At 42.6% G+C, this 25236-nt stretch overlaps 1 protein-coding gene across 1 annotated transcript; it reads left to right on the top strand.

Moving 5' to 3' along the window:
* Positions 1-37: 37 nt before the first annotated feature.
* LOC121946195 (uncharacterized) lies at positions 38-24824 on the top strand. The gene is made up of 9 exons (XM_042490671.2): positions 38-4905; positions 12652-12858; positions 13170-13383; positions 15414-15575; positions 16559-16777; positions 17836-17982; positions 18088-18328; positions 18454-18618; positions 19886-24824. The coding sequence occupies exons 1-9, from the start codon at positions 4211-4213 to the stop codon at positions 22315-22317; spliced, it is 4482 nt and encodes a 1493-aa protein (XP_042346605.1). The 5' UTR covers positions 38-4210; the 3' UTR covers positions 22318-24824.
* Positions 24825-25236: the final 412 nt, after the last annotated feature.

Raw genomic sequence — 25236 nt, 5'->3', positions numbered from 1 at the left:
ATCGTCTCTTTGCCTCTTTGTTGAAGCATATCATTATTGGTAGCCTTTATAAAAAGTGAAGATAAGGCTTTCATTCCTGTCCATAGTCCTGAGCTTATCTCTCTGACGGCACTATTCTTTCGGCTATGATGAGCCATGCCGAGAGATGCAGAGATGACGGGTACTGAACTACATCCTTTTGTCCACTGAGATGACCCAGATGCCGACATCTGCCGACTGTTCTCTCGTAAACTAATTATATATCTGCTCCTGCTTTCTCATGTCTGACGATCCTTTATTTGACGTCCTCGCCTTTCTTCTGCAGGCATCCTCCTTCTTTAGTGTTTCCTCTTCAGCTCCAATGCACCTCATCTCCTCCTGCCTTAGATTACCTATTCTCTTTCTGTCCGTCACACATGGATATTTGCTCACTATGTGAATGTGTCACATCCACATTCACATGCCTAGAGAGCAAATATCCGCATGGTTGGCTGTGTGACATTTCATCTTACAAATCGTTTGGGTTTGCAGCATTTTAATGTTGTAGCAGGTTGAGGCGATGCTATTTTTAACAAATTTATAGACTGTTGAATGAACTGATCTATAAAAATGCATCATATGCATCAATTCATATATTTGTGTGTAAAATTTTAATCTGCAAAGTATAAATCAGTAAAATGTTGGAAAGAATACAATACTTGCCTCTAAAATGCAGTAGCCTATTTTAAGATAGAAACACTCAGTAAGACAAAAACAGAGTTTTTTCTTTTTGAATTTAACCACATTTTCCTGTATTTCAAGATAACAAGAAAATATATCAAAATTACAAAAGCAAACTTACCTGGTTAATTGGAATATGTCATGTGATTGAACCAAAATATGTATAAATGAAATATTGTTAACAGCTTTAAATGACCATTTTCCCCAAAAAATGTAAAAAAAAAAAAAAATTAAAAAAAACAACTTGCATTTTCTTTAATTTTACAAAAAAAGTTACTTGTTACAGCAAAATATTAGTGTGTATTACCATGTAGTCATTATGCATCTCTCTGCGTTTTTGTGTCTCTTTGTAGTTGCTTTGTGTTTGTTTGTAATTGTTTTAGTCTTTTGTTGTCTGTGGTTGTTTTCACTCTTTTCTGGTTGTTTTGTGTGTCTTTATAATTGTTTTGTGTCTGTTTATGGTCATATTAAGTCTTCGTTATCATTTTGTACCTCTTTGTAAAATGCTTTGCGTCCCTTTGTGTCTCTTTGCAGCTGTTTTGTATCTCTTTGTTTGTGTCTCTGTGATCTTTTTATCTCTCTGTAGCAATTTCGTGTCTCTGTGTTGTTGTTATGTGTCTCTTTGTGACTATTTTGCATTTCTTGGTGTTTGATTTGTCTCTTGTGGTTGCTTTGTTTCTCTTTGGAGCTGTTCTTCGTCTCTTTGTAGTTGTTTGTGTCTCTTTGGAGTGATTTTATGTTTCTTTGTGGTCATTTTGAGGATCTTTCTGGTCTGTGTATGTCTCTCTGAGTGACATTTTGCAGGTGAAGGCGAGAGGGACCCTGACACTTTGGGCCCCTGGGCATGTGCTTGGTTAACCCATACAGTAATCCATGACATACACCTAAAATAGCAAGAAAATATATGACCAAAGAAAGAAATATTCTGCATATGCTGCAAAAAACTTGACTGTTATCTGAGACAGATAAATTTGATCAGATTTGGACTTTTTGCTTTACAGCTAAATTTGTATTCAAAAATGTGTAAATGTTAAAAAAAAAAAAAAAAGTGCATTTCATGTTATAAAAAAACGGATACTGTGAGAGGCACCTGAGCAAATGTGGCTACTTTCAGTGGCTGAATTTTGACTATGCAGCTTTCTTTGTCATCAATTCTCATCAGGTGACACATTACTAATTTGACAGGCTGTTTACAAAAAAACTGTAATTTGTAGTATTTTTTAAATTAACTCTTATTATCTATCCGCTCTGATAGGAAAATGCTAATTTATTATTCCATTAGTAGCATTCAAAGAGTTGAGTTTCAGGTAAGTTTGGACTTTTCCCAATACTGTAAAATCTGACAAGTTAATCTTACTGAAAATAATCTTGCTGGTTGCCTTGAAAAATGAAAAGAAATATAAGTGTTAATTTATGTTAACTTTAAACTTTAGCTGTATTCGCATAATTTTGTGAAGTTGTTGCACCTTAAAAATGACAAGTGAAATTACCTTGTTCTTTTTAAGTGTTAGCAACTTCAGTAATCAAATAGTCTGACTTACCTTGATCATGACAGAGGATTTTGCCAACGACGAAGTAAAGAGATCTGCAAGTTCTGTTTATTTTTTAAGAAAATAAGAGTGTAATTGACTAGTTTGCAACCAGAAGAATATAGATATATAGCATTGTAAACTTGGTTTACTTAAGGTGGTAAAAGTAAGATTGATTTAATTGTCATTTTTAAGTTCCAACGGCTACACAAAATTATGTACATATAACTACATGTTAAGTAAACTTAAAAATTAGATATAAAGTAAATTAAGACCAATTTACTTATATTTTCTAAGGCAATAGGTTTCCTTGATTATGTAAAAAATCAACAAGTCAGATTTTACAGTGTAATCATTTTTATTAACTTATTCTTCCTTCCTTCAGTTTTTCTGTAACTCACCCTTCTGAAATGGGATTGCTCTTTCTCCGCGGTTTAAATAAAGTTTCGTCATCACTCTTCTATCACGCGCTCCCTCGCTCGCTGCGTTGAAGAGAGAGAGAGAGGAGATGACGCGCAACCTGTACCTGCGAGGGATGCGTGCGTCTTTGCGCCGGCCGGGCATGCGGCCTTGGGGGACGTATGATGGGGATGCGGATGCCATGGCAACAGGCCGATTAGATCCAGACCTTTATATGCACATTTATTTATTTAATATGTCATTTGCATGCTACGCGCGCCTCTGTGGACGTGCCAGCGCGACCTCTGAGTGTTGAGTCAGAGTGAGAAGTGGATTTCAGCTTCAGTGTATCGACTCTGAGGAAGCAGCCACCTTAAACGCTCAACAAGTTGTTTTTTTTTTTAGTTTTTTTTTTAAAGGTGGCTTTTGAATTCAGCAGAGCGCAGTGGTTTACCTTGGAGCTGCTTCTTTTATTAAAAGAGACGTTTTTTGTGTCCTCGGTGCCATAAAGGAGGAAAGGACAGCGTGTAGTCTGGACACAATGTCATTGAAAGTGGGCAGAAGTGGGAATTAATGGAAGCAGCTCCTGATGAGCGAAAACAAGATTTCGGGTGTCAGACTCTGAACACCTGACCAGGTTAATTCCGGCATCAGTTTTGCAGAATCGCGCTGTTGTAGAGCCGGCTGTCTCTCCTCTGAGCGCTTCTGTCGGGCAGACAACATTTCGGCGCGCCTTCCATCATGATGAGTGTTTTTCCGCTCGGATGCTGAACATGACAACGTGGAGCGGATTCCGGGAAATCATGGGCTAGATTTGGGGTCATTTGACTCGGTTCCGCCGTCTTGTACGTTCCTGTCGGTGCGTTGTGTTTTTTTTTTCCACTGTGTGCGTGCTTCTGGTGTCAGAATGAATCAGTGCGCCTTGGAGTATGAGCGCCTATAATGTGCGTCCCTTATGTCCATTAACAACCCATGACAGAGGATCAAGTGTCCTTGTCATCCAGCCGCGGATGAATGTTCTCCAGCTTGCTCAAATCATTTCTTACATAATGCTATATGTAGAAAACAGCCAAATTGGGGTGAGCAGCCCGGTCATATAGGCGGACAGGACAGCGACGGCCAATGAGCGGCGAGCTCCGTTATCTACAAAAGACCGGGAATCCGGTGCCAATATGACCGGCGTCGGAGCGTTGAGGACGGCTGTGGAGAGGAGAGGGAGGGCCTCGGGGGGAGAGAAACGTTTCAAGGACAAGAAAGGAGGAATGGCACAGAAACATCTGTGAGGACAAAAGAGGAAAAAGTGAAGCTGCTGGCGTCACACTGGCAGGGTGAGGGATTGAACGTGTGGATGGGGCTGTTTCCAAGGGCACTGAGGTAAGCATGGCCACATCGGCGGAGAGAGGGCGGAGGTGTGAGCTGCCGGCTCCAGGAGAATGACTGGAGACTCTGAGGCCACTTTTCTGTAGCGTCTTCTGTTTAACATTCAGATTGACATTGACTTTCTAACCTTTAAAGAGGTCGAGTACATTGAGTAGTTTTTGAGGGTTACAGGTTATATTCCACCTCCTCCTCCCTGAGTTGGGATGGATGGGGTGGCTGGAGGTGTGGGCACCCCCAGCAGTGCCGGGGGGTCTGGGGGTGACAGCCTCCCCAGGCGTAACGGGGACTCTAAGCGGCGCAGCAAGGGCAGCCTGCCCTCTCCGGGCTACAGGCTGTCCCAGGCCTCACTGGAAGGGGAGAGGGGCTCCTTCGGGGCGGACAGCACCTCCTCAGGTGGACGCGGCCGTCGCCTCTCCATAATGAGCTCCTCCACACGGGACGGCCTCCCTTTCCGCACAGCAGGCACCCCAACCACCCCGGTGCCCCTGCCGCCCCCACCATCCTCCTCTGCCACAGCCCATCCACCTCCTCCACGCTCTGTGGGCTTCGCCTCAACCCGCGCCGCCCTGCCCTCCACCTCCTCAACCGGCACCGGAGTCATGGTGGTGGCCACCGGCCCGGAGACCACCACCACCACGGCGTGCAACACCACCGCAGCAGGGACCCCCGAGCTCATGGGCCAGTCCGGACTGGGTGGATTCGGCATGGGGCTGGACGGGGAGGACTACAGCACCTCCAACCAGAGCACCTTCATCCAGAGACAGTTTGGGGCCATGCTGCAGCCCGGGGTCAACAAGTTCAGTCTGCGCATGTTTGGGTCCCACAAAGCGGTGGCGCTGGAGCAGGAGAGACTGAAATCTGCGGGGTCGTGGATCATACACCCATACAGTGACTTCAGGTATGAACGCGCGCACGCACGCACGCACACACACGTCACACTGATACTGATGCTGGTTTATAAAATAAATGCCACTTGTGGGCCATAAAGTTTCTTTGGTTGAAATTTGGATCAAAGCAAGTTGAAAGTGTGCTCACTTTGCAGAGCTCACTTGAAGCATAATAATAGACACTTAAGTAGAGAGGGGAACAGAGAAACATACAGCAGCCTCTTCAGTTTTTAACTGGAGGAAATGGAGAGGAGGAAAACTGGGAGGACAGAGAGACATGCAGGAAGTTATACGTATAGACATATAGAAGTGTATAGGAAATTAGGGATTTAAGGAGAGGAAAAAGATGCAACAGGAGAGTTTTTGGAGGAAACATGGTGACAGACCAGAGAACCAACAATATATCATGATACTATGATACAATATTACTGCCATTTAAACGTTTTGTGATATGATGGCTATTGTTTTTTTGTGATTTATTACATTTTTAAACTGCAAATCATGTCCCCAAAGGAAAACTTTGTCAACATCTGTTTTTTTCCATAAGATATGCCACTAAATCCTACACACTGCTCCCTGAAGTCAAGATACAACAATACTGCCATTTTTATAGCAATATGCCAGGTATTGTGGTAATATATATATTGTCACAGTGTGATTTATAACCTTTTTTTTAACAGCAAATTATGGTCCTAATGGTAAACTTTGTCAACATCTGATTTATCTAATAAGATATACCACTAAATCACACTGCTCCTTTAAGACAAGATACAGTATTATTGCGATTTTTATTGCGATATGCTAAGTATTGCAATAACTTATATTGTCATATATTGTTATTTATTACATTTTTGTATGTAAAATGATGTCCCCAATGGAAAACTTGAAGATCTGTTTCATATAAGATATGCCACTAAACCCTACCCACTGCTCCTTTAACTCAAAGTACAATATTATTGCGATTTCTTTTAGACGACAGATATTTCGATATATTATGATTTATTACCTTTATTTAAACTGTAAATTATGTCCCCAATGAAAAACTTTGTCAGCATCTATTTAATCTAATAAGATGACGTCACTTACGTTATTTTAATTGCAGCAAAATGTATATAGTGGAATAACAAAGCAATTTATTTTATCATTATAGTAGACTACCAAAAGTTAAATTTGTATTTATTAATAATCTATTCAATAAATAAAAACCCATACTTGTCATCCATACATTATTGCCACACAAAATACTGCAATACTATAGTATTCAAATTTTTCCCCTATCCCCAGAAGATAGCCATGAAATTATCATTTTCATAACACTTTACAAAAGCTACCACTGTTGAGAGTGATATGGCATATGAGACGCTTTACATTCTAATTTTCCACCTTTTAATACATCTGCAAGCAATTTAATAGAAAACATGGGTGGTACCAAACTCAGCAGTCGAGCAGCAGCTTCCACACGGACAAATGCAGAACTGCAGTACACTGTAATACTACAACCAACAGTAATAATAATGGAAATCTCTTACATTTATCTTTGACCTTTGCATTTGCTAGTTATTTTGGATGGTAGTACATGGTTGCCTATTGTACTAAAGCCATTTTTTAAAAATATATATATATATATATTTTTAGCAATACATGGGGGGACATTGTGAGTATATTTGCATTTTGGAGGTTATCCCCCCTCAGTATATATGATAATTATTCTCTTGTTGTTTGAGGAAAGGAAAAAGATGCAAGGGGAGAATTGCTGGAGAAAGCATGATATAAAGAGGGTGTGTGAAAGGTTAAAATAGAGACTGAAAAAAAGGTGGGGTGAGTAGAGTCCTTGGAGGCGTGATGAAGGCAGGGAGTGGTGTTTGTGGAAAGGGTAGTGTGCAGGTGACAAGGCCTCTGGTGTAGACACCATGCAGCAGTGGCAGCTCTCCATCTGTAAACTAGTGAGAGAATAAATACCCTACACTGTTGCCTGTTGTTTCCAGAAGAAACGGTTTCACAGTTAGAGGGAGATAAAGGTGACAAGATGCAAATTAGGAGAACAAATTTAGCCAAATGTGTGTTGGCTGATCAGGGGGAGCAATGAGAGATATGCCTTCCATGTCAATTAGGTGAAAGTACGTTTTCATGTGAACAGTGGTTGAACCCAGAACAGCATGCCCTGCTGGTGACTCCATGCGTGGATTTTTCTACTAGAACAATTAGCACGAGAATCAATAACGCCTGAGGGGGAAATGACAATTGAGGCTGGTAATTTGTTGGTTTCCTTGAGTTGAAATCTCCTTGTGAAGATAAAGACGAAGTTGGTGGTTATGAATGCCCATAGGACATACTCAGCAAACAACGTAGGTATTTAATTTCTGAACAGGAATGGGGGGAAGTGAATGCTTATTAAATCCTACCCACCCCACCCCCTTTTTTCAATTTTATAAAAAAAAGACTGATGTGTTGAGCATCCTGGTCATTGGCTGTTGCATAAATACACTCCTAATAATGTGCAGGTGAGCAGAGGGAGAGACAACATTCATAATCTCCAGACAGGCTGCAGCAACAATGGACGACTTGATCCTCAAGGCTCCTGGCCCACTTTTGTCTCATCAGCCACACACACACACACACACACACACACACACACACACACACACACACAAAGAAGTCGTTTTGTATTGTCTGTCAATTTGATGATCACTCACAAGTGCTTATGAGTCTGCTCACAGGAGATACAGTGAACGAGGTCAGTGAGGAGCTCAGGGGGAAGGAAGGATGAGGGGGTGTGGATGGATGGATAGATGGAAGGGGAAGGATGGATGGATGGATGGATGGATGGATGCCCCTCCTGCACTTATTGATATTCATTCAAGATATCTAAAGATGTAAATGGTCCTAATTAGCCCGTCGGAGAATCACAATTGAATTTCGCTCAATTATGCATGACTTCCTAAATTATGCAAGTTGAGTATGCATTATGCATAATTCACTCATCTAACTTTTCAGTTAAGTACCTGTACTCTGGAGCGAGGTCTGAAGAGGAACTTTGTGAGGCTGGAGCGAGCCAGAAGGAAAGACTGATTACTCCTTTATTGAGTTTTCGTCCTGCTATCGACCTTGAGCAAAAGAGACTGTGTGTTTTTGTGCACTATTTGTGTATGTGTGTGTGTGCTGATAAGCTCTCACACCCTTCACCTCATTAAGAAAATATGTGTTGTTGCTCCAGCACCTAAAAGAATACCTAACGAGAGGCAGAATAAGAAAATTCGGAGCATGGAAAGTGAGGAGAGAGGTGAAAACAGGAATGGCTGTGGTTGTTTTGAGACAGGCTTGGTGGCATTACATATATAGTAACATGAAGTTATTGTGTACCAGCCGGTCGCTGTTGTGCTTGTCTGTCCGTACGTCTGGCAGGATGATGGGTGGAAACTTGCTCAGAACTGACATCTGGCCAGCCGCAAGCAGGGAACCAATCAGAGGCAGCTCTGGAGACACTTGGCCTCAATTACAGTAGAATTAGTGTTTGGTTTGACAACAGCTGAGCAGGTAGATGCAGGTCAGTTTCCTCCAGCACCTGTTCATGTTCAAGATGGAATACTGATGAGGCTGCGGAGAACGGATTTGATTGCATTTGCAATTCCTATCTGTGTGTGTGAGATTGTGTGTGTGTGCATGTGTGTGTGTGCAGTTCACAAGTGCACAATAACACGCAATGCACGAGCCAGTGTTGCATCACTCCGCCGCCTCGACAGGTATTTAGCCAACATAACAAAGCGTCACATCATTGTCGGCTTGGATCTGACATCTTGTTTCGTCTGTTTGGTTGTTTTCATTTGTTTGGTCTCACATCACAGTGACAACAAAGGCTGATTAGTGTGCAGCGACATGTACAGTGACGTTTATTACGTTACCCAGCAAACTAAAACATTGTTGCTGCATGTCGCTGAGGTTAGATTAACCCTCATTTAAATAATAGGTAATCATCTGCGTATGTGTAGACGGGTAGAGAGAAAAACATAAAGCTGTAATTACCAAGAGGATAATCGAGGGCAGTGGTGGCAAGTAGGAAGAGGAGCAGTACAACAATTGCAAAAACACTATTTATAAGTAAAATTGATTTATTTTAGTCTGTTTTGTTGAAATAATTAATTATGTTGAAAGGTTGGTTACTATAGGAGTCAAATAGATGTAGTAGGGTAAAAAGGTACTTTAATATGGGCGCCCCATGTACAAAGGCTATGTCCCTGCTGCATGTTCCCTTCTCTCTTCCCCTTTCAGGCTGAAACTGTCCTATCAGATAAAGGCAAATAATAATATTCTTTTAGAAAAATTACTATATTTCCCTCTGAAAAGAGGCAGGGAAGAATTATAAAGCAGCATAAACTAAGTAAAGTACAATGACCTCAGCTTTACCTAAGTAGAGCACTTGATTAAATGTACTTAGTTACTTTTACTTAAAAGCTGCCACAAACTGTTTAAATTATCTATTAGTCTAAAACGTCCACCGTCTAAGTTGACATATTCAAATTGTTTTGTCTGAGCAGAAGTACAAATCTCAAAGATACATAATAATAATGACTTTATCAGGGATGCAGAAAAAGGTCCATAGCATACTACATAAAAACAGACAATAGATACAATAAATACCTTTTAAAAAATAAATAAATAAAATCAGGAAATATACAACACCACATTTTTCAAGTCCATATAAAAATGACAAAATTCAAGCAACTGCACACACACAGAAACTGGAGTGCCTGTGGCTCCACAGTCTGGATGAAAATCTAACTGAGCTCATCTCAGGGTCATTTGAGTCTAAAAAATACAATTTTCAGAGACAGAAAGCCTGCACATGTATTGATAAGATTTTGTATTAAGGCAGAGCAAGTAGCCATACCAACGTCAACAAACATTTGGCCGGCAAAACACCATCGTGGAAGATCAGCCTCGTGCCATCATTATAGTCCACATTAAGTCTCTGCATGTTCCTTCTTTTACAGATATGATTATGTAAATAGTCAATAGTTAATTCTGTGTTGATTAATTGCGTGATAGACTAAAAGCATTTCAGCTTTAGTTCAAAACAGTAAAAGCAAAGTCTCCTCATCCTTATAAATAATATTTTGCCTCTGGAGAAGCTCTGCAGGGTCATGTCCTCCATCAGGACATTAAGTACCACTGCAAGTTACTGGATAACTGATAATATCTTGTGTATGAGTAGCAGTGACAGACATAAACAATCAGTGTAGCGTGATGTGATTTGCAGAAATGTTTTCTATAATCAGAGCTAACAAAGCGTGTCCTCAAGGTTAGGAATAAATCTGCAGCCCCGTCACAACAGCAGCTACAGACCGCCGTGTCTCTGTTGCTGTAAATAATCCCTGTATTTATTGCCCGTGATTATGAAGTGATACATCTGTCAGTATAAGTGACAAAGTCAGGGGGAAGAGTGTGTGTGTGTGTAGCAGAGTGATGACTCATACTTAATCTTCATCAGTCTAGCGGCAGCGTCACACACCATGAGGTTGTGTTACTAAATTAGAGCTCAATAGCAATCGACCACAAAGCTGGAGTGTACTTTTCACAGACAGAGAGCGAGTGTGTGCAGGAAGAGAGAGGAGGCAAGAGGAAGGAAGTCATTGATACGGGTTAAGGTGATGGATGAAGGGATTAGGAGGAAAAAGACAGAAATATGACAGCCATCATCTCCAGATGATTGGATCGCCTCTTCTGTCATACCTTAATCACTCGCAGCATTTTTATAACGGAGGCAACGTCATCCAGTAAAACCCTCCAGCATGAAATACAGATAGATGAAGCGTCCCAAGGTTACTGAACATTTGCCCCTCTTTGTCCCCTCTGTCTGTCTCTTTTTCTCAATTCAGCTCAATGCTGCTCTGCTTTATTGGTGAAAGAGATAAAGGATGCACTTTATGCTAGAAAAGCTTTTGCAAGGGATGAAACTGTCTTAATGTGCCAGTGCTGCACATTAAAGAGGGCAGTAGGAAGAATTTGCACTTCTTAGTGTCTTGGATGATCCCTGAGTTTTTATACTCACCGTCTACTTCAGGAGCATGTAACAAAGGGGAGACTATATATAGGAAAAATTTAACATAAGAATGTATATATAAGGAAATGGGATGTAAAAAGATTAACTAGGAAAAAATATAGTGCTGGTGGAAAGGCAAGAGAAAGACTATCAGGTCTAAAATGTGTTTGCACACCCGAGTGTAACTGAATTGTATTTTAAAGAGGCTTTAATTGGACTTTACTCAGCCATTTAAAACAGAGATATAGTGTCTTGTATGGCTCGTTTTAAAGTCCTATAAAATAACTGATTATGCCTCTAAACAAACTGGAGGTGTGGAGTTTAAAAGATGAGGGCAGAGAGGTCCTAATGAAAGATGGTATCCAGATGCATTAGAGTGCCTTTGTGCCTTCGGAGCTTGACCCACACTGCACTCAAAAAGTCCGGATAAATCCGCCTCTGCTGCTTCAATATTGACTTTTCTTTATTGCATCTGTTGGTCTTTATCAAACAAGGTTTACAGACTTGAATGTAGAGGGACATTCATGATAAAGCTTAAGTTTAAATTGAATACTAGAGGCCATCTTGTGGTGGGATCACACCAGCCATGACTGAAAATGAATGTCTTAGCTCGGACCACACCCATCTTTGAAATCAGACTTCAATTTCATCTCAACTAGACATCTGTGAAGGTTTGTGACTCAAGCTTGCACTATTGTGATGCCATCACAGTGACAAAATCTGTCCACAGACAGACATATAAACAAAATACTCAAAACAGAATCAGTGGTAGCTCCTGCAACAATAATGGCTCGTTCATGCTGAACATTACAACCCGAGACAGAGACTGACAGAGACTTCTGTCTGTACTCTCCGTTCAATACATCCATATTTGTGCACATTTGCTAAAAGCTTACTGATATGGACAAAACAGAACCACCCAAGATCATGGAGGCAGTGTAGCGAAATATGACTGTAGGAGATGATGAAAAAATGTAGGTACTGGCACAGAATATATATATATATATATATATATATATATATATATATATATATATGCTATTCTATTCTCTATCCACATGTTGGGATGTATTGAATGGCCTCCCAGACTACTACAACACTGCCTCCATTTATGACTCTGCTCCCTCTAGTGCAATATTTTATCTCTGCCATCATAAAGGCAGCAATGTGAGTGAGTCATGTAACTTTAATCATTTAATTAAACCAGAATCATTTCAGGTGAGAAACGGTGGGGAATGTGACAATCACACAAGCACAACATCAACTGATGATTTTGCCGCAGCATTATATTACATTATATTGGTTACTGTCTCAGATAATGCATCACTTTGACTCAACCAGACACGGACATCCTCTGGTGAGTCTGTGGGCTCTGGTTTATTGTGTTGGCTAATGTAAACTTCCAAAATCATTTTGCACCAAGATATGTGTGACATTCAAATTTTCAATGTCGCTGCCAATTAGACCTCACACATAGACATGAAAATATTTTTCTAACATGTAATACTTTTTTGTTTTCCAAAATCTTTCTGGAGCTGTTTCACCACCACCCACCATTTATTGAAAGTTTTCCAGCTCCTTCATTTCCTTTGTGCATTGAATTGTGGGAGACTTTTAATTTTGTCACTTTTTCAGTGTGAACACAAGAAACATAATAAAAGAAAATGTCAGGGGAAAACAGATATCTAAGACTTATAATACTGTCTCTCTCTGTGTCTAGATTCTACTGGGACCTGTTGATGTTAATGTTGATGATGGGGAACTTAATCATCCTGCCAGTGGGCATCACTTTCTTCAGAGAGGAGAACACTCCCTCGTGGATTATCTTCAACGTGGTCTCTGACACGCTCTTCATGGTCGACTTGGTTCTCAACTTCAGGACCGGCATCATCAAGGAAGACAACACTGAGATATTGCTGGACCCCAGGTATGTAGAAACATTTGTGGGGACATTGATTGTGCGTGTTTGGTTGAGAATATCAGTTCAGCAACTCTGTCCCCATAAATTTAAATGTGCTCTTTTGGCCATCTGCTGGTTTTATGCTAAAAAAAAAAAAAATGTGCAAGACGTGAAAAGGTGACGAGGAGCCGGTGGCAGAGCTTTGTTCATGTTCCAGTTGTGTTCCTGTTGAATATTGATGAGAGTCGCTTCACGCCAGCCAAATTTTGGAATCACTTCCACAAGGCTCGACTGCCAAATTACAAATGTCACTGCTCCTCCATCCTGCTTTAACTCAGGGCGATACGCCAGAAGTACCTGAAGAGCTGGTTCCTCGTGGACTTTGTGTCGTCCATCCCGGTGGATTATATCTTCCTGATGGTGGACAGTCTCGACTCTGAGGTCTACAGGACAGCCAGGGCACTGCGCATCGTCCGCTTCACCAAAATCCTGAGTCTGCTTCGACTGCTCCGCCTGTCAAGACTCATCCGCTACATCCACCAGTGGGAGGAGGTGAGAAACACAGGCTGGAAACAGAAAGCACAGTAGAAGGGGGTGAGATATTTCTGTGAAAGAGGTAGTTTAAAACTTTTTTAATATTTGAGATATGACCAAGCAGCAACCGCCAGGGCTAAAAAATGAAGCCAAAGTGCCAAAAACTGTAGCTCCTGAAAGGGTCACTTGAGGCTGGCTCCAAAAAACAGTAACTCTCCACAGACCCTCATGTTAAAATGCCCAAATTTACAGCAGTAATAAACATGTTTACAGCCTGGTACTAAAAACATTTGTTTTTTCTTGAGCTATTTTTTTCATATCTCACCCAATTCAATTTTTATTTAAGCCTAAGGTTATGTAAAATTAAGGGTGTGGCCGCTTTGAGTGACAGGTCGGTGTCCTCTGTCCGTTGACAAATAGCTATCATGGCTACAATGTAACGTAACCCCTCACTTACAAAGCACAGGCGTCGTTGTTTCTGTTTCAGTGTGTTCTCAGTTCATAAAGGTAAATTGTAATATTTTGGTCGCCTAAAAGTCTTTTCAGCATTTGGTTGCACTAAAATACCCTCCAAGAAGTTATATATACAGTTATTTTATGAAGCACATTTTGTTTTAATGGATTTAAGCCTGATTTTTTGCTTGTGAAAATTAGCATTAGTTCCAAAAATAGTCTTTTTCAGCATTTGGTTGTATTGAAAGACCCACTCAGGAGTCAGATATTCATTTGTTCTGGTAAGTACCGTTAGTTTTAATCTCCTTAGACCTGAGCCTTTGTTTGATATGCATTTTTAATTTCTTCTAGCTATTTGGATTAGTAGAGTCTGATAAGTATAAAAACCTAAGCATTGTCTTTGAACATTAAGTAGGCTTTTTTTTTAAATTATGTCCTTGTATGGGGATAATGGATTTACTTTTAATCTTCACAAGTGTGTAATATCACACAAAACTGGTCATTTTAATGCCTGAGCATGGCTGTGCAAAAACAAGATTGCAAACAAAGAGACATTTGTTCAGTGTTTTGTAGCTATAAAAGTTGTCACTGTTCAAGTCTAAAATTGTAAAGATTTCAAGCCTAATCATGGCTATGCTGAAGCAAAATTACCATTATTGTAACATATCTAATACCCTTTTGTTTTTTTTGTTTTTTTTTGTAACTGTATGATTTTTTTTTCCCATTCTCCAAGCTAGGAATTTCCTTTTTGTCTGAACAAATGTGTCACGCCTAATTGGTCTGAGTGCACGTTCTATAATACAATAATCACGCCCCAATGTCCTCAAACCTTAAGATAATTAAGTCCCAATGTCCTCAAACCTTTTAATCAATAGTGTCTTAGCTTGTTACTTTTGCTAAAATTTGTATGTCATATTAAACTACACATGGTATTTATTTATTGCATCATACATAAAGTTTATATAGACTATGCAATTTAATCAAGTTTTGTCCTTGTCCGTTTTTGTGTTCGGACAGAATAAACTCAATCAAGTATAAGGTGCAGCAAGCCCAAAAGTAATGTCCTCATATGAGGATGCAGGTTTACAGGAAGTTTGGTTTTAGACCTGTTTTTGCTGGCAAAAATTTGCATCGGCGTTAGTATTATACAGTCAACCCTAGCTGTAAGTGCACCATGCTAATAAAAATACAGTAAGGTGGTAGGGTTATCTCCACTCTGGTGCCCAAATATGGTCAACTGTGGCTCTGAGAAAGTAAGATGATGACAGCCAAAATGCCAAACTCTAAGCTTTATAGCAGGAGTCCACGGACCAGTGGGTGACATCCCAGTAACTGTGACCTTGATTGTATTCAGTCTATGGGTATGACTCAGCACCAGCCTTTAACTTGCCAAATATCATGTTTTGGGGGGTTTAATCAAACCCACTTTTGAAGATTGTGCCAATCGAGGAAAGGCCTCATTAAAATGCATTTTTAAAAAGTTCGAAATAAAATCCATATGGAAAACAAGAAACCTCACCTGCTCTCTCCACACTTTCCTTCACTCTCTCATCCTTATATCCCTCCTCCTGCTCCTCCCCTCTGCTCCTCCTCAGATCTTCCACATGACCTATGACCTTGCCAGTGCCATGGTGAGGATAGTTAACCTGATCGGTATGATGCTGCTGCTGTGCCACTGGGACGGCTGTCTGCAGTTCCTGGTCCCCATGCTGCAGGACTTCCCTCCTGACTGCTGGGTCTCCAAGAACCTGATGGTGGTGAGTCTTTAACCAGCAGGCTGCACATATGTGACTATAATTTTTAATATGTTTCAATTTTATCGTGCAGACAATAAAAAAAGGACACGATGTTCTGTTGGAGTTGAACGAATCACACAAAGCGCTATCTCTGCTTGTTTGAACAGTGTGCACAATATTTATTTCACATGAATGCAAGTCACAGATTTAGACGGGCTCTGCTTCTGGTTATCAGTGTGTGTGCAGAGTGAGGGTGTTTATCAGATTTGACATTGTTTGCTCCTTATCTGTGTTAATTGGCTCATGCAGCAACATGTCCAGTTGGAATTAGACTGACTATCATCATCGTCATCACCAAAATAAAAAAGGTTTTCCAATTAAAAAATCTCAGCAGAGATCAGGTGGAAGTGTGAACGCACGCAAACAGTCAAAGGTCTGGGGGGACCTGCTGGAGATTTCGTCCCCGTGCATGCATGCATATGGACATGGACGCCCATGAATGCACACAGATACACAGCTGTATGAATAGCTGACTCATGTCTCAGCGGTTGCCTGGGTGACTGTTGCTAAGCAGGCTGATGCTGGGATTTTCCCCAGAGAAAGTCCCCTCATCCGTTAGACCATTAACATCTTAGTATAATTGGACTTAAAACAGAAGGGCACACACACACACACACACACAGAGGCTGCTCTTTTTTATTTATAGTCTTTACTTATTTATTTAATAATGCAGGACAACTGGCTTCTTATCGTCTGTGTGGTTTTAAACACTCTGCAGTCGCTCTGTTGTGACGCAAAGTGGGTTTTGACAGTTAAATTGCTTTGCTGTTACATGTTATGATCTCAGCTGTATTTTCTGAAGTGGTGTGGCTGAGTGCCTCTGAGGGGGGAAAATCTCCTGGACTAAAATAAGAACAGTTCGATATTGCAGCGTCTTGTTAATTAACACTTGAAACTTGTTTTTACTCCTCCTGTCACCCTCTCTGTCCTCCTCCCACTCACAGAATGACACATGGGGCGTGCAGTACTCTTATGCTCTCTTCAAAGCCATGAGCCACATGTTGTGTATCGGGTACGGCGCCCAGGCTCCAGAAGGGATGACGGATGTGTGGCTCACCATGCTCAGCATGATCGTAGGTGCCACCTGCTACGCCATGTTCATCGGCCATGCCACCGCCCTCATCCAGTCGCTGGACTCCTCACGACGACAGTACCAGGAAAAGGTGAAACATGACTCTCATTCATCCTTACTGTCCAGCTGTCTCACTATACTGTCTGTAGTTTGGCCATTAAACTGCATTCAGTTGGTTCATGGGTACAGTCTTTATTATCAATAAAGCTTTGGGCTGTTTTTTCTATTACTCAGTTGATCTTTTATAAAAAGTCAATAAAAAATTGCCCATCACAGCTTCCCAGAGCCAAAGCTTACACATGCTCAATTTCCAATTATATAAAACAGAGAATCTTTACTTGTGCAAAGCTGCAATCAGTGAAGGTTTGGCATTTTTTGCTTGATAAATTATTTAAATGATAATCATAGTTGCTGAATAATTTTCTGTCAAGAGATCTCAGGGGTGCACTGGTAGCTCATCTGGTAGAGCATGTAACCTTTGTAGGCTGAGGCCTAAGCAGCAGTCAGAGTTCAAGTCCAACATGTGGCCCTTTGCCGCATGTCATCCCTTTTCTCTCCCCCCTTTCATACCTGTCTGATATATATACTGTATATATAAGTGAATAAATAAACAAAGACAATTCTTTTATTTTCCAACTTGGGGCTCAGGACCTACAAAAGTATTTGCAAGACTGATGGGATAGGACTCAAACATATTTCTTTTGCTTCTGACATATTTGATGGATTTTTATTCTTTCAGGTAATAATAAGATAATAAAACTCCTCACAACTTGGCTGTGCCCAGAATCACTCCCTCTTTACTGTGTAGTGCATTTGTTGTCTTCAGTTTTATTTCACTGTCCAAAAAGTGTAAAATATACAATTGTTTTCTCAAAATTTCCCCATTATTGAACAAAAAAAAATGTACTTTTTGCTGACATATCCACAATGCATTGCATTGCATTCCATTTTATGGATGCAAAAGTTAAAGATGTTGACATAAGCATCCCAAATGCCAATTTACAGCTAACTGCTGAATACACCATTGAGCCCTAGACGTGTGCCAAAACAGTGGACTAATCGATGTTCTTAGGCTCTTTTGTTTTAAAGTGAATGTGTTTGTTTGCAGATCCCTGACCTCTGCATGTTTGTGTTTGTGTGTTATTGCAGTACAAGCAGGTGGAGCAGTACATGTCGTTCCATAAGCTTCCTGCAGATGTTCGGCAAAAGATCCACGAGTACTATGAGCACCGCTTCCAGGGCAAAATGTTTGATGAGGAGAACATCCTGGGAGAACTCAGCGAGCCACTTAAAGAGGTAATAAATTTGCAAACACCCGCACATCTACACCACAAGTGCTCTGTCCTCTGGCAAATCTCTCTTCCTTCCCCTCTCTTTTATCTCCTCTTCCTCTTTGTCCAGGAGATCGTCAGCTTTAACTGCCGCAGCCTGGTGGCTAACATGCCACTATTCGCCAACGCTGATCCCAACTTTGTGACTGCCGTGCTGACCAAGCTCCGTTTTGAAGTGTTTCAGCCCTCAGACTTTATCATCCGTGAGGGCACGGTTGGACGAAAGATGTACTTCATCCAGCATGGACGAGTCAGTGTGCTGACCCGCGGCAACAAGGAAACCAAACTGAGCGATGGGTCGTACTTTGGAGGTGAGAACATGCAGAATTAGGTAGGTAAAGAGAAAGAAGGTGCTTCAAGTTGAAGGTGATTGGGGTTTGTGTTTAAGCACGATATACAAAGGTTAATTTATCTCAATGCCTGTTCTCTTTCACAGAGATCTGTTTGTTAACTCGTGGACGGCGGACAGCCAGCGTCCGTGCCGATACATATTGTCGCCTGTACTCTCTCAGTGTGGACAGCTTTAACGAGGTGCTGGAGGAACACCCGATGATGCGACGTGCCTTCGAAACTGTCGCCGTTGACCGACTGGACCGTATCGGTAAAGCGTGGATTTCTGATTGGCTCATCATTTTTCTCACCATCTGAAATGTGAACGACTTGACATTTTCCATTTAGCTCTATAATTCTGCAACGACCTTGCCCAACGTTATAATAATCCGTCCAATTCTGCTAAATTTCTCAGGCGCTTTGTCCTTAGCTGAGAGGTCAGAACTCATTGAAAAATAAAATGATTAATACAATAAAGAAAGAGTAATATTCTCAGTGAAGAACAGAACAACCTTGAGGCTAAAACCTCAGATATTTGCTATGTGTTGAGTAAACAACCTCTACAAAGTTTTCACTGTTTTTCTGGAACTTGAAGCCTGGAGCAATATTGTTTTTTTCTGCTTTCAGACCCCCCCCCTTTTTTTTTTTAACCCTTTTAAACCTGAATTTAAGCGTTCTTGTGGTGTGTTCAGACACCCTTTACAAGCTATTTGACCCTGAGCAAATTGGTCTGATTTCTTCTGAAAATATTGGAGTAAAAAGGCAATGACCAAGAAATGTCTCAGAAACTGCAAGAAATGTATAAAATATGACAAGAAATGTACTTAAAACTTTGTTTTAAAAAAGAGGGGAGGATTATTGGAAAATGATTCAAAAATAGGGGAAATGTCCCATAAAGATATTTATAAATACAGTAATGTAAAATGTAAAATCATGTTACATAAACAAATATCATAAAATACATACATATATTTTTTTCAGGCTTTTTACATCATTTTTTGTGCTTATTTTCAGGTAATTCTTTCTTACTTTTATACAAATTTTTGGGCCATGTCTTGTTAAGTTTCTCCCTGCCTTCTCCCCATGTTTTTGAAAGAAATCAAACCAATTTTTAAAGCTTTGAACCCAGAGCAAATTGATGCAATTTCTTTAAAAAATGGGGGAAAACGACAATGAGCAACTTGGTCAGAAATGTTCCATACATTGCAAGCAATTAATAGATTCAGAAATTTTTTAAAAAGCTAGGGAAAATTGTTTAGGAAAAAAAACAAAGCTAGAGAAACACTATATTTATAATTATCATAATTACATATTTAAAATGATGTTGCATATTTTTTATAAAATTTCAAACACCTTTTTCAAGTCTTTGATTGTTTATCCTTTGTTTTGTTTTTTAATGTTTTTTAAAAAAAATTTAAACTAATTTTTCAGGTAATCTTCCTGTGCTCTTCACTAATTTATTGCTACTTTTTTTAGTCATTTCCTTCAATCTTTCAGTTGTCTCATGTTCAAAGGGCATTTCTCTTTCTCCTCCACAGGCAGAAAGAACTCAATGCTCCTGCGGAAGTCCTCCCAGGGTGGTTCTCTGGGGGGCAGTATGGGTCGTGGCGGAGGTCGGGGTGGGGGTCCAGGAGCAGGAGGCCTTGCAGCAGGCGGTCTTGGTTCCTGTGACAGCATGCTGGTGCAACAAATTGTCAAACACGACAGCATGCCGGCCATGCAGGATGCCATTGCGGCCGCTGCTGCAGGCAGAAGCGGAGTCATGGGAGGGAGCGGCACAGTGTCTCCTCGGCCACGCCCGGTCATCTGGGCGCCGCTGGTTCATGCCCCTCTGCAGACTGCTGCTGCCACCAGTAATGTAGCCATCGCCCTCATGCACCAGCAGCAGCAACAGCAACAGCAGCTGCAGCAGCTGCAGCAGCAGCATGCGCTCGGAGGAGCTTTCTTCCTGCCTTCTCCTCTTATCTCTCCATCTCCATCCTCCTCTTTCCCTCTGTCTCCTCCTCGTCCTCCTGTGTTACAGCCCCTCCGCCCCTCTGTGAGCTCTCTCATTGGGATGATGACGATGGGAGGGATGGGAGGATTAGGAGGGATGGGAGGGATGGGAGGGATGGGTGGTTTGTCCCCAAGAGGGTTTCCTGCCTCTCCCTCAACCATGGGCCCCCTTGGTGGGCTGACATCACCCCCTATCGCTAAAACTCCACCAGCCTCCTCTGTCCCGACTTCAGTCCAACAAGGCAGAACTCTTCATTACGGCCTCCGCCTTCAGACTGACCACCCTCAAGTGATTGCTGCATCACAAGGAACCCCAACAGGTGCAGCCCAAGCAACTCCGCCCATCCACAAGATACCTGCCACCAACCCCCCTGCTGCATCTGCTGCCCCCTCAGATGGTAACATGTCTGTAACAAGCCAGCAGGGAGCAAAAGAAGCTCTGTTACGTCACGGGGGAAACAGCTCTCAGGGTCTGCCAGCGCTGGGCAGACTCACCCAGGAGGCCAGGCTGCTGTCGGCCTCGCAGCCCACTCTGCCTCACCGCTCCTGGGCTGGAGTGCAGCCTCACCCACCTCTCCACAGGAAAGCTTCTGGGGGTAATTTGCTGGCGGCTCCTTTCCTGGCAGGGCAGTTGGCCAGGGGAGGAAGCACGGGCGTGTTGACCTCAAATGCTCCGGTGCAGCTGGTGACAAATATACCGTTTAATGCACAAACACAAGCTGCAGTTCCCATTCAGCCTGCGTTAGCACAGAATCTCCTCACACAATCTGCCCCTCACTCTGCTGCTGTGCCCGCACCTACAGCTGCATACATGCCTTCTGCAGCTTCCTCCTCCCCTCCAAAGCAGACCCCGCACTCCTCTACTACCCCTTCACCTGCACCCACCCCGTCACCTCCTACACCTATACTCCCCCAGACACCTCGCCCAAAACCAGTCCCAATGACCCCTTCCTCCTCTCCTCCTCCCTGCTCCACCCCTCCTTCAGCTGGAACAAACCCGCTGTCACTCTCATCAACTCCTCGCCCCAAACCAATCCCAACACCCTCTCCCCGCTCTTCTTCTCCAACTCCCACTTCCACTCTGCCTCCATCTTCTGTTTCCACCCCTGCTCCACTACCTCAAACTTATGGGCCCAAGTCATCTTTTACCTCCTCCTCTCCGCCTTCATCCTTAATCACCTCCATCCCACCACGTCCCCAAAGCCCCAGAGCCAAGGCATCCAACACGCCTCCTTCTGCTTCTCCGTTGTCCGGCCCCAGTCCCGCCGCAACCCCAATCCCTTCTCCGACTCCCACTACCCGCACACGCACTTCTACCCCTGCCCAAACTCCTACACAAACCATGACACCTGTTACTCCTACCCCCTCTACCAACCCTGTTACACCTGCTCCCTCCCTGGGTAAATCCCAAAGTCCGACCCCATGTCTCCAGCCTTCTGTCTCCACCTCCAGAGGCTCCACCTCGAGCCAGATCCCAAAACAGACCCCAACCCAAACTCCTTCACCAACGCCAGCTAGCACGAGCTCTCCACGTAAAATAACGTTCTCAGTTCATCCTGTAAAGCAAATCTCTCCTGTGCTGACTCCGAGCTCTACATCAGGCTCTGATCATTCCACCAAAACAACCCCATCAACAACCCCATCCTCAACAACTTTATCCTCCACTAAGCCCTCATCTCTTACCACCATCTCTCCCTCCACCACAACTGCCACATCTTCTAGTGCCCAATCTGCCTCTGCTCCCTCCCCAAAACAAATGCCAACTACCACAGCTGCCCCCACCCACTCCTCAAAACTCAATACACCCTCCACTCCTGCACAGACCTCTCAGGCCGCCACCACACCCACCCAGTCGGCACACACAGCCGTCCCTGCCAACACCACCTCCCCTAAAGGTGGGAAAAAAGACCCTCAGCTGTCACTCGCCAGAAAAGACTCAGAGGGACTGAGACACAAACTGCCTGCCAACATGTAAGATCTCGCAGGATGTTGGTGTTGTACTTATTAGCAGAGCCATGGACATAGAGTCCGGATTGGCTCCAGACATCTGATGATGTCATGTGGACAGGTCCATCTTGTTTGCATTCACTCTAGGATGTGATTGTCTTAGAACATCAGGTGTTCGTGTAACTCAAGCCATCGATCGAGGGTGGAGACAGACTTTATGGGTGTGTTTGGTGCAGGCGATGGTCAAGTCTGAAAAACCAACACGTTCTCATCCCAAGTCGTCATATATTGCTGCTTTGCAGTGGACTTCCACGTCTACATATAATGGGTATCCTTCTGCATCTGTTCTTTACATTCTGGGATGCTGCTACTGATGTCAACACAAGCACATGGTGGGATGACACTACATGTGGTTATGTTTAGACAACAAAAGCACATGGCAACCAAAACCAGGATGTCAACAAACACATGCTGGCACGGGTGGTTAGGAATAGGGGAAGGAGGCACATGGTGAGATATAGAAAAAAACCCTGTCACATTCAGACAGGTAGTGGACACCGGACTCCTGCATGAAAGTTTGGATTTGTTGGACCCATTTACCGCCCCTCCTGCCTATATGGACCTTTGTGCTCCTTATAACGTAGTTGCCGGCAGCGTTTCAACCTGACACCATCCTGCTGCGTATCATGTGGATGTGACTTGTTACGTCTGGCCATCTTTTAAAGTGACGTCACCTGTCCATGTATCATACGGACGAGACAGGTGATGTCCAGCAGTGATAATAACAACACAACTGGTTCTGTCTGGCCATGTTCTCAGCTGTCGCTGTCTGTCTGCAAATCATGCTGCCATGGCAGGTGCCATCCAGTGGCATATAATAACATACCGTGACCAGCTCTGTCTGGCTGCATTCTCCCCTAACGGCGTCCAGTGGCGTATCATGCGGACGCAAAAGGTGGCTCTTGGTGTTAGGATCTTATGTCAAAAGCACTTTCAAAGCAGCTGTATTTGGACCCATCTGTCACCCATACCTTACGCCCTATAACTGCCCTTTTGCTTGTCATATTACACCGTTACCTGCAGCCTTTCAACCTGACGCCACCCATCTGTGTATCATGTGGACGCAGCAGGTGTTGTTCGGCCGTCTGCCAGCATAAATAACACAGTCGCCTGCTCTGCCTGGCTGCACTCTCACCTGATGCTGCAGCAGGTCCATGCAGGATGCTGTCCATCTGCGTATCAGGTGCCACCTGGTGGTGTAAAACAACACCGTGACTGGTCCTGTCTGGCCGTGCTTTCATCCAGCAGCGTATCATGCAGACGTGACAGGTTGATTTTGGCGTCCACATCTTATACCAAAAGCACTGTCAAAGCGGCGATATTTGACAATTTCCAAATGTGAACGGGCTGGAAAAACCATCCAAATGTATACATACATATCTGTGTTAGTGATTGTTGGAGCAAGTGGGGGAGCTGAAGTGGAAACAAAACACACAATAAAATGGGATGGAAGCAATAGCTGAGAAGAAAAAAATTGATGATGGAAGCAGCAATACATGTGAAACATTTGAGTGGAAATTACCTTGACAACAATAATAAATGTGAGAAAATAGTCTGTTGGAAGAGTGTCTCTTGTGATTTCTGGCAATAGAGCAGACACTTCCTGGTTTCCAGCTCCAACTCCCTCTTGCCTCCCATTCTGCACCAAAGTGTAATATTTTATCATCAGAATAATAAGAAGAATATAGAGTTTAAAGATCACTGTAAAGTCCATATGAATTTGAATAATTAGGAGCAGTCCGCTGGTAGTTTTGTTGTCCCAGATGTGTGGTGTTTAGTTTTTTGAACAAAGCTTTTACATGTTCACTCTGACGATTTCTGTAAATTGTGTTTTTTTTGTGTGTGTGTGACGGACAATACCGCTCTGCTGTGCACCGTGGCTCTCTTGATTTTCATTCCTCTCAGCTCCATGTACTGTAAATACGTGCCTCTCTGTGGGTCTGTTGTAAGCTTCCTCACTCCTCAGCCTCTGTGTCTTTCATCTCCTCTCTGTCTCAGCCGCCTTTCATCTGATTTCACAAGCCGCGGTCGCTAACTGCTTCTTTCGGCGTTCACAGACTCTCTCCCTTTCTCTCAGTTTGCCAGACACTTTGCTCTGTGCGGCTATGAGCCTCATGTTCAAATGGCTCTTCCTTCTGTCGCCCCAGCACTCTGTTTCAGCGCCATTTCCAGTGATGTTTGATGTTTTGTGTGGGTAGCAACAAGACATTTCTGTCTTAACCCCTGATACCATGTTGCCTAGACTATATATTAAAGGACCAAATGTTTTATTTTTTATTTATCACAGCTTTAGCTTTTGAACAGAGAAAAAAAAAGCTAATAATGCTGTCATGATGAGGATCATGAGTGTGGTGTTGAAGGTGATGATTATGATTGTGATGACGATGATGATGATATTCTTGACAACCATGTCAAAGATGATGAAGGTGTATATCTGGATGTAAGAATAAAGCAGATTTAGATATCATCTTGATGAGTGTGTTTAGGCATGAGCTTGTTTGTTTCTATCATGTGTACATTGCTGTTACGTTAAAGGTTCTGTATTCGACAGAGCATAAATATAGCAGTATATTTATATTCTTACAATATATTTCTCTATAAAGATGTGTTGCAGTAATGGCGTGCTAAGCAGAGAATGTCATGCTGCCTGTGTATGTGTTGTAATTTGAGCTTCTCTGTGGTTTGTTGTGGTCTGTGAAGTGGTCTGACTGTGCGTGCATGTTAGTGTTTGTGTCTATCCCGCGGGCTAGCTCATTGCAGCTGTTTTGCTTCATGTTGGTCACTGCTGATATTGGTATGGCGTTATCTCGGAAGCATAACACTCTTACCCCGGTCTCCCTCCAGGTTAATACCATTAGCTCTGTCAGCACTGTTGCTATTTAGTGTT

This window comes from Plectropomus leopardus, chromosome 11 (genome assembly GCF_026936395.1).
Source record: "Plectropomus leopardus strain MGB_pleo_1.0 chromosome 11, ASM2693639v1, whole genome shotgun sequence".
Taxonomy (NCBI): Eukaryota; Metazoa; Chordata; class Actinopteri; order Perciformes; family Serranidae; genus Plectropomus; species Plectropomus leopardus.
The sequence above is the reverse complement of the archived record's forward strand: the minus strand, read 5'-3'. Positions and strand labels throughout refer to the sequence as shown.

What these genes read in the sequence shown, in the direction of transcription:
- LOC121946195 (XM_042490671.2), top strand. Translation starts at nt 4,211, where the DNA reads ATGGATGGGGTGGCTGGAGGTGTGGGCACCCCCAGCAGTGCCGGGGGG. An exon ending in ACATCCACCAGTGGGAGGAG is followed by an intron (nt 13,384 to 15,413) that starts GTGAGAAACACA and finishes GCTCCTCCTCAG; the next exon opens with ATCTTCCACATGACCTATGA. An exon ending in GACGACAGTACCAGGAAAAG is followed by an intron (nt 16,778 to 17,835) that starts GTGAAACATGAC and finishes GTGTTATTGCAG; the next exon opens with TACAAGCAGGTGGAGCAGTA.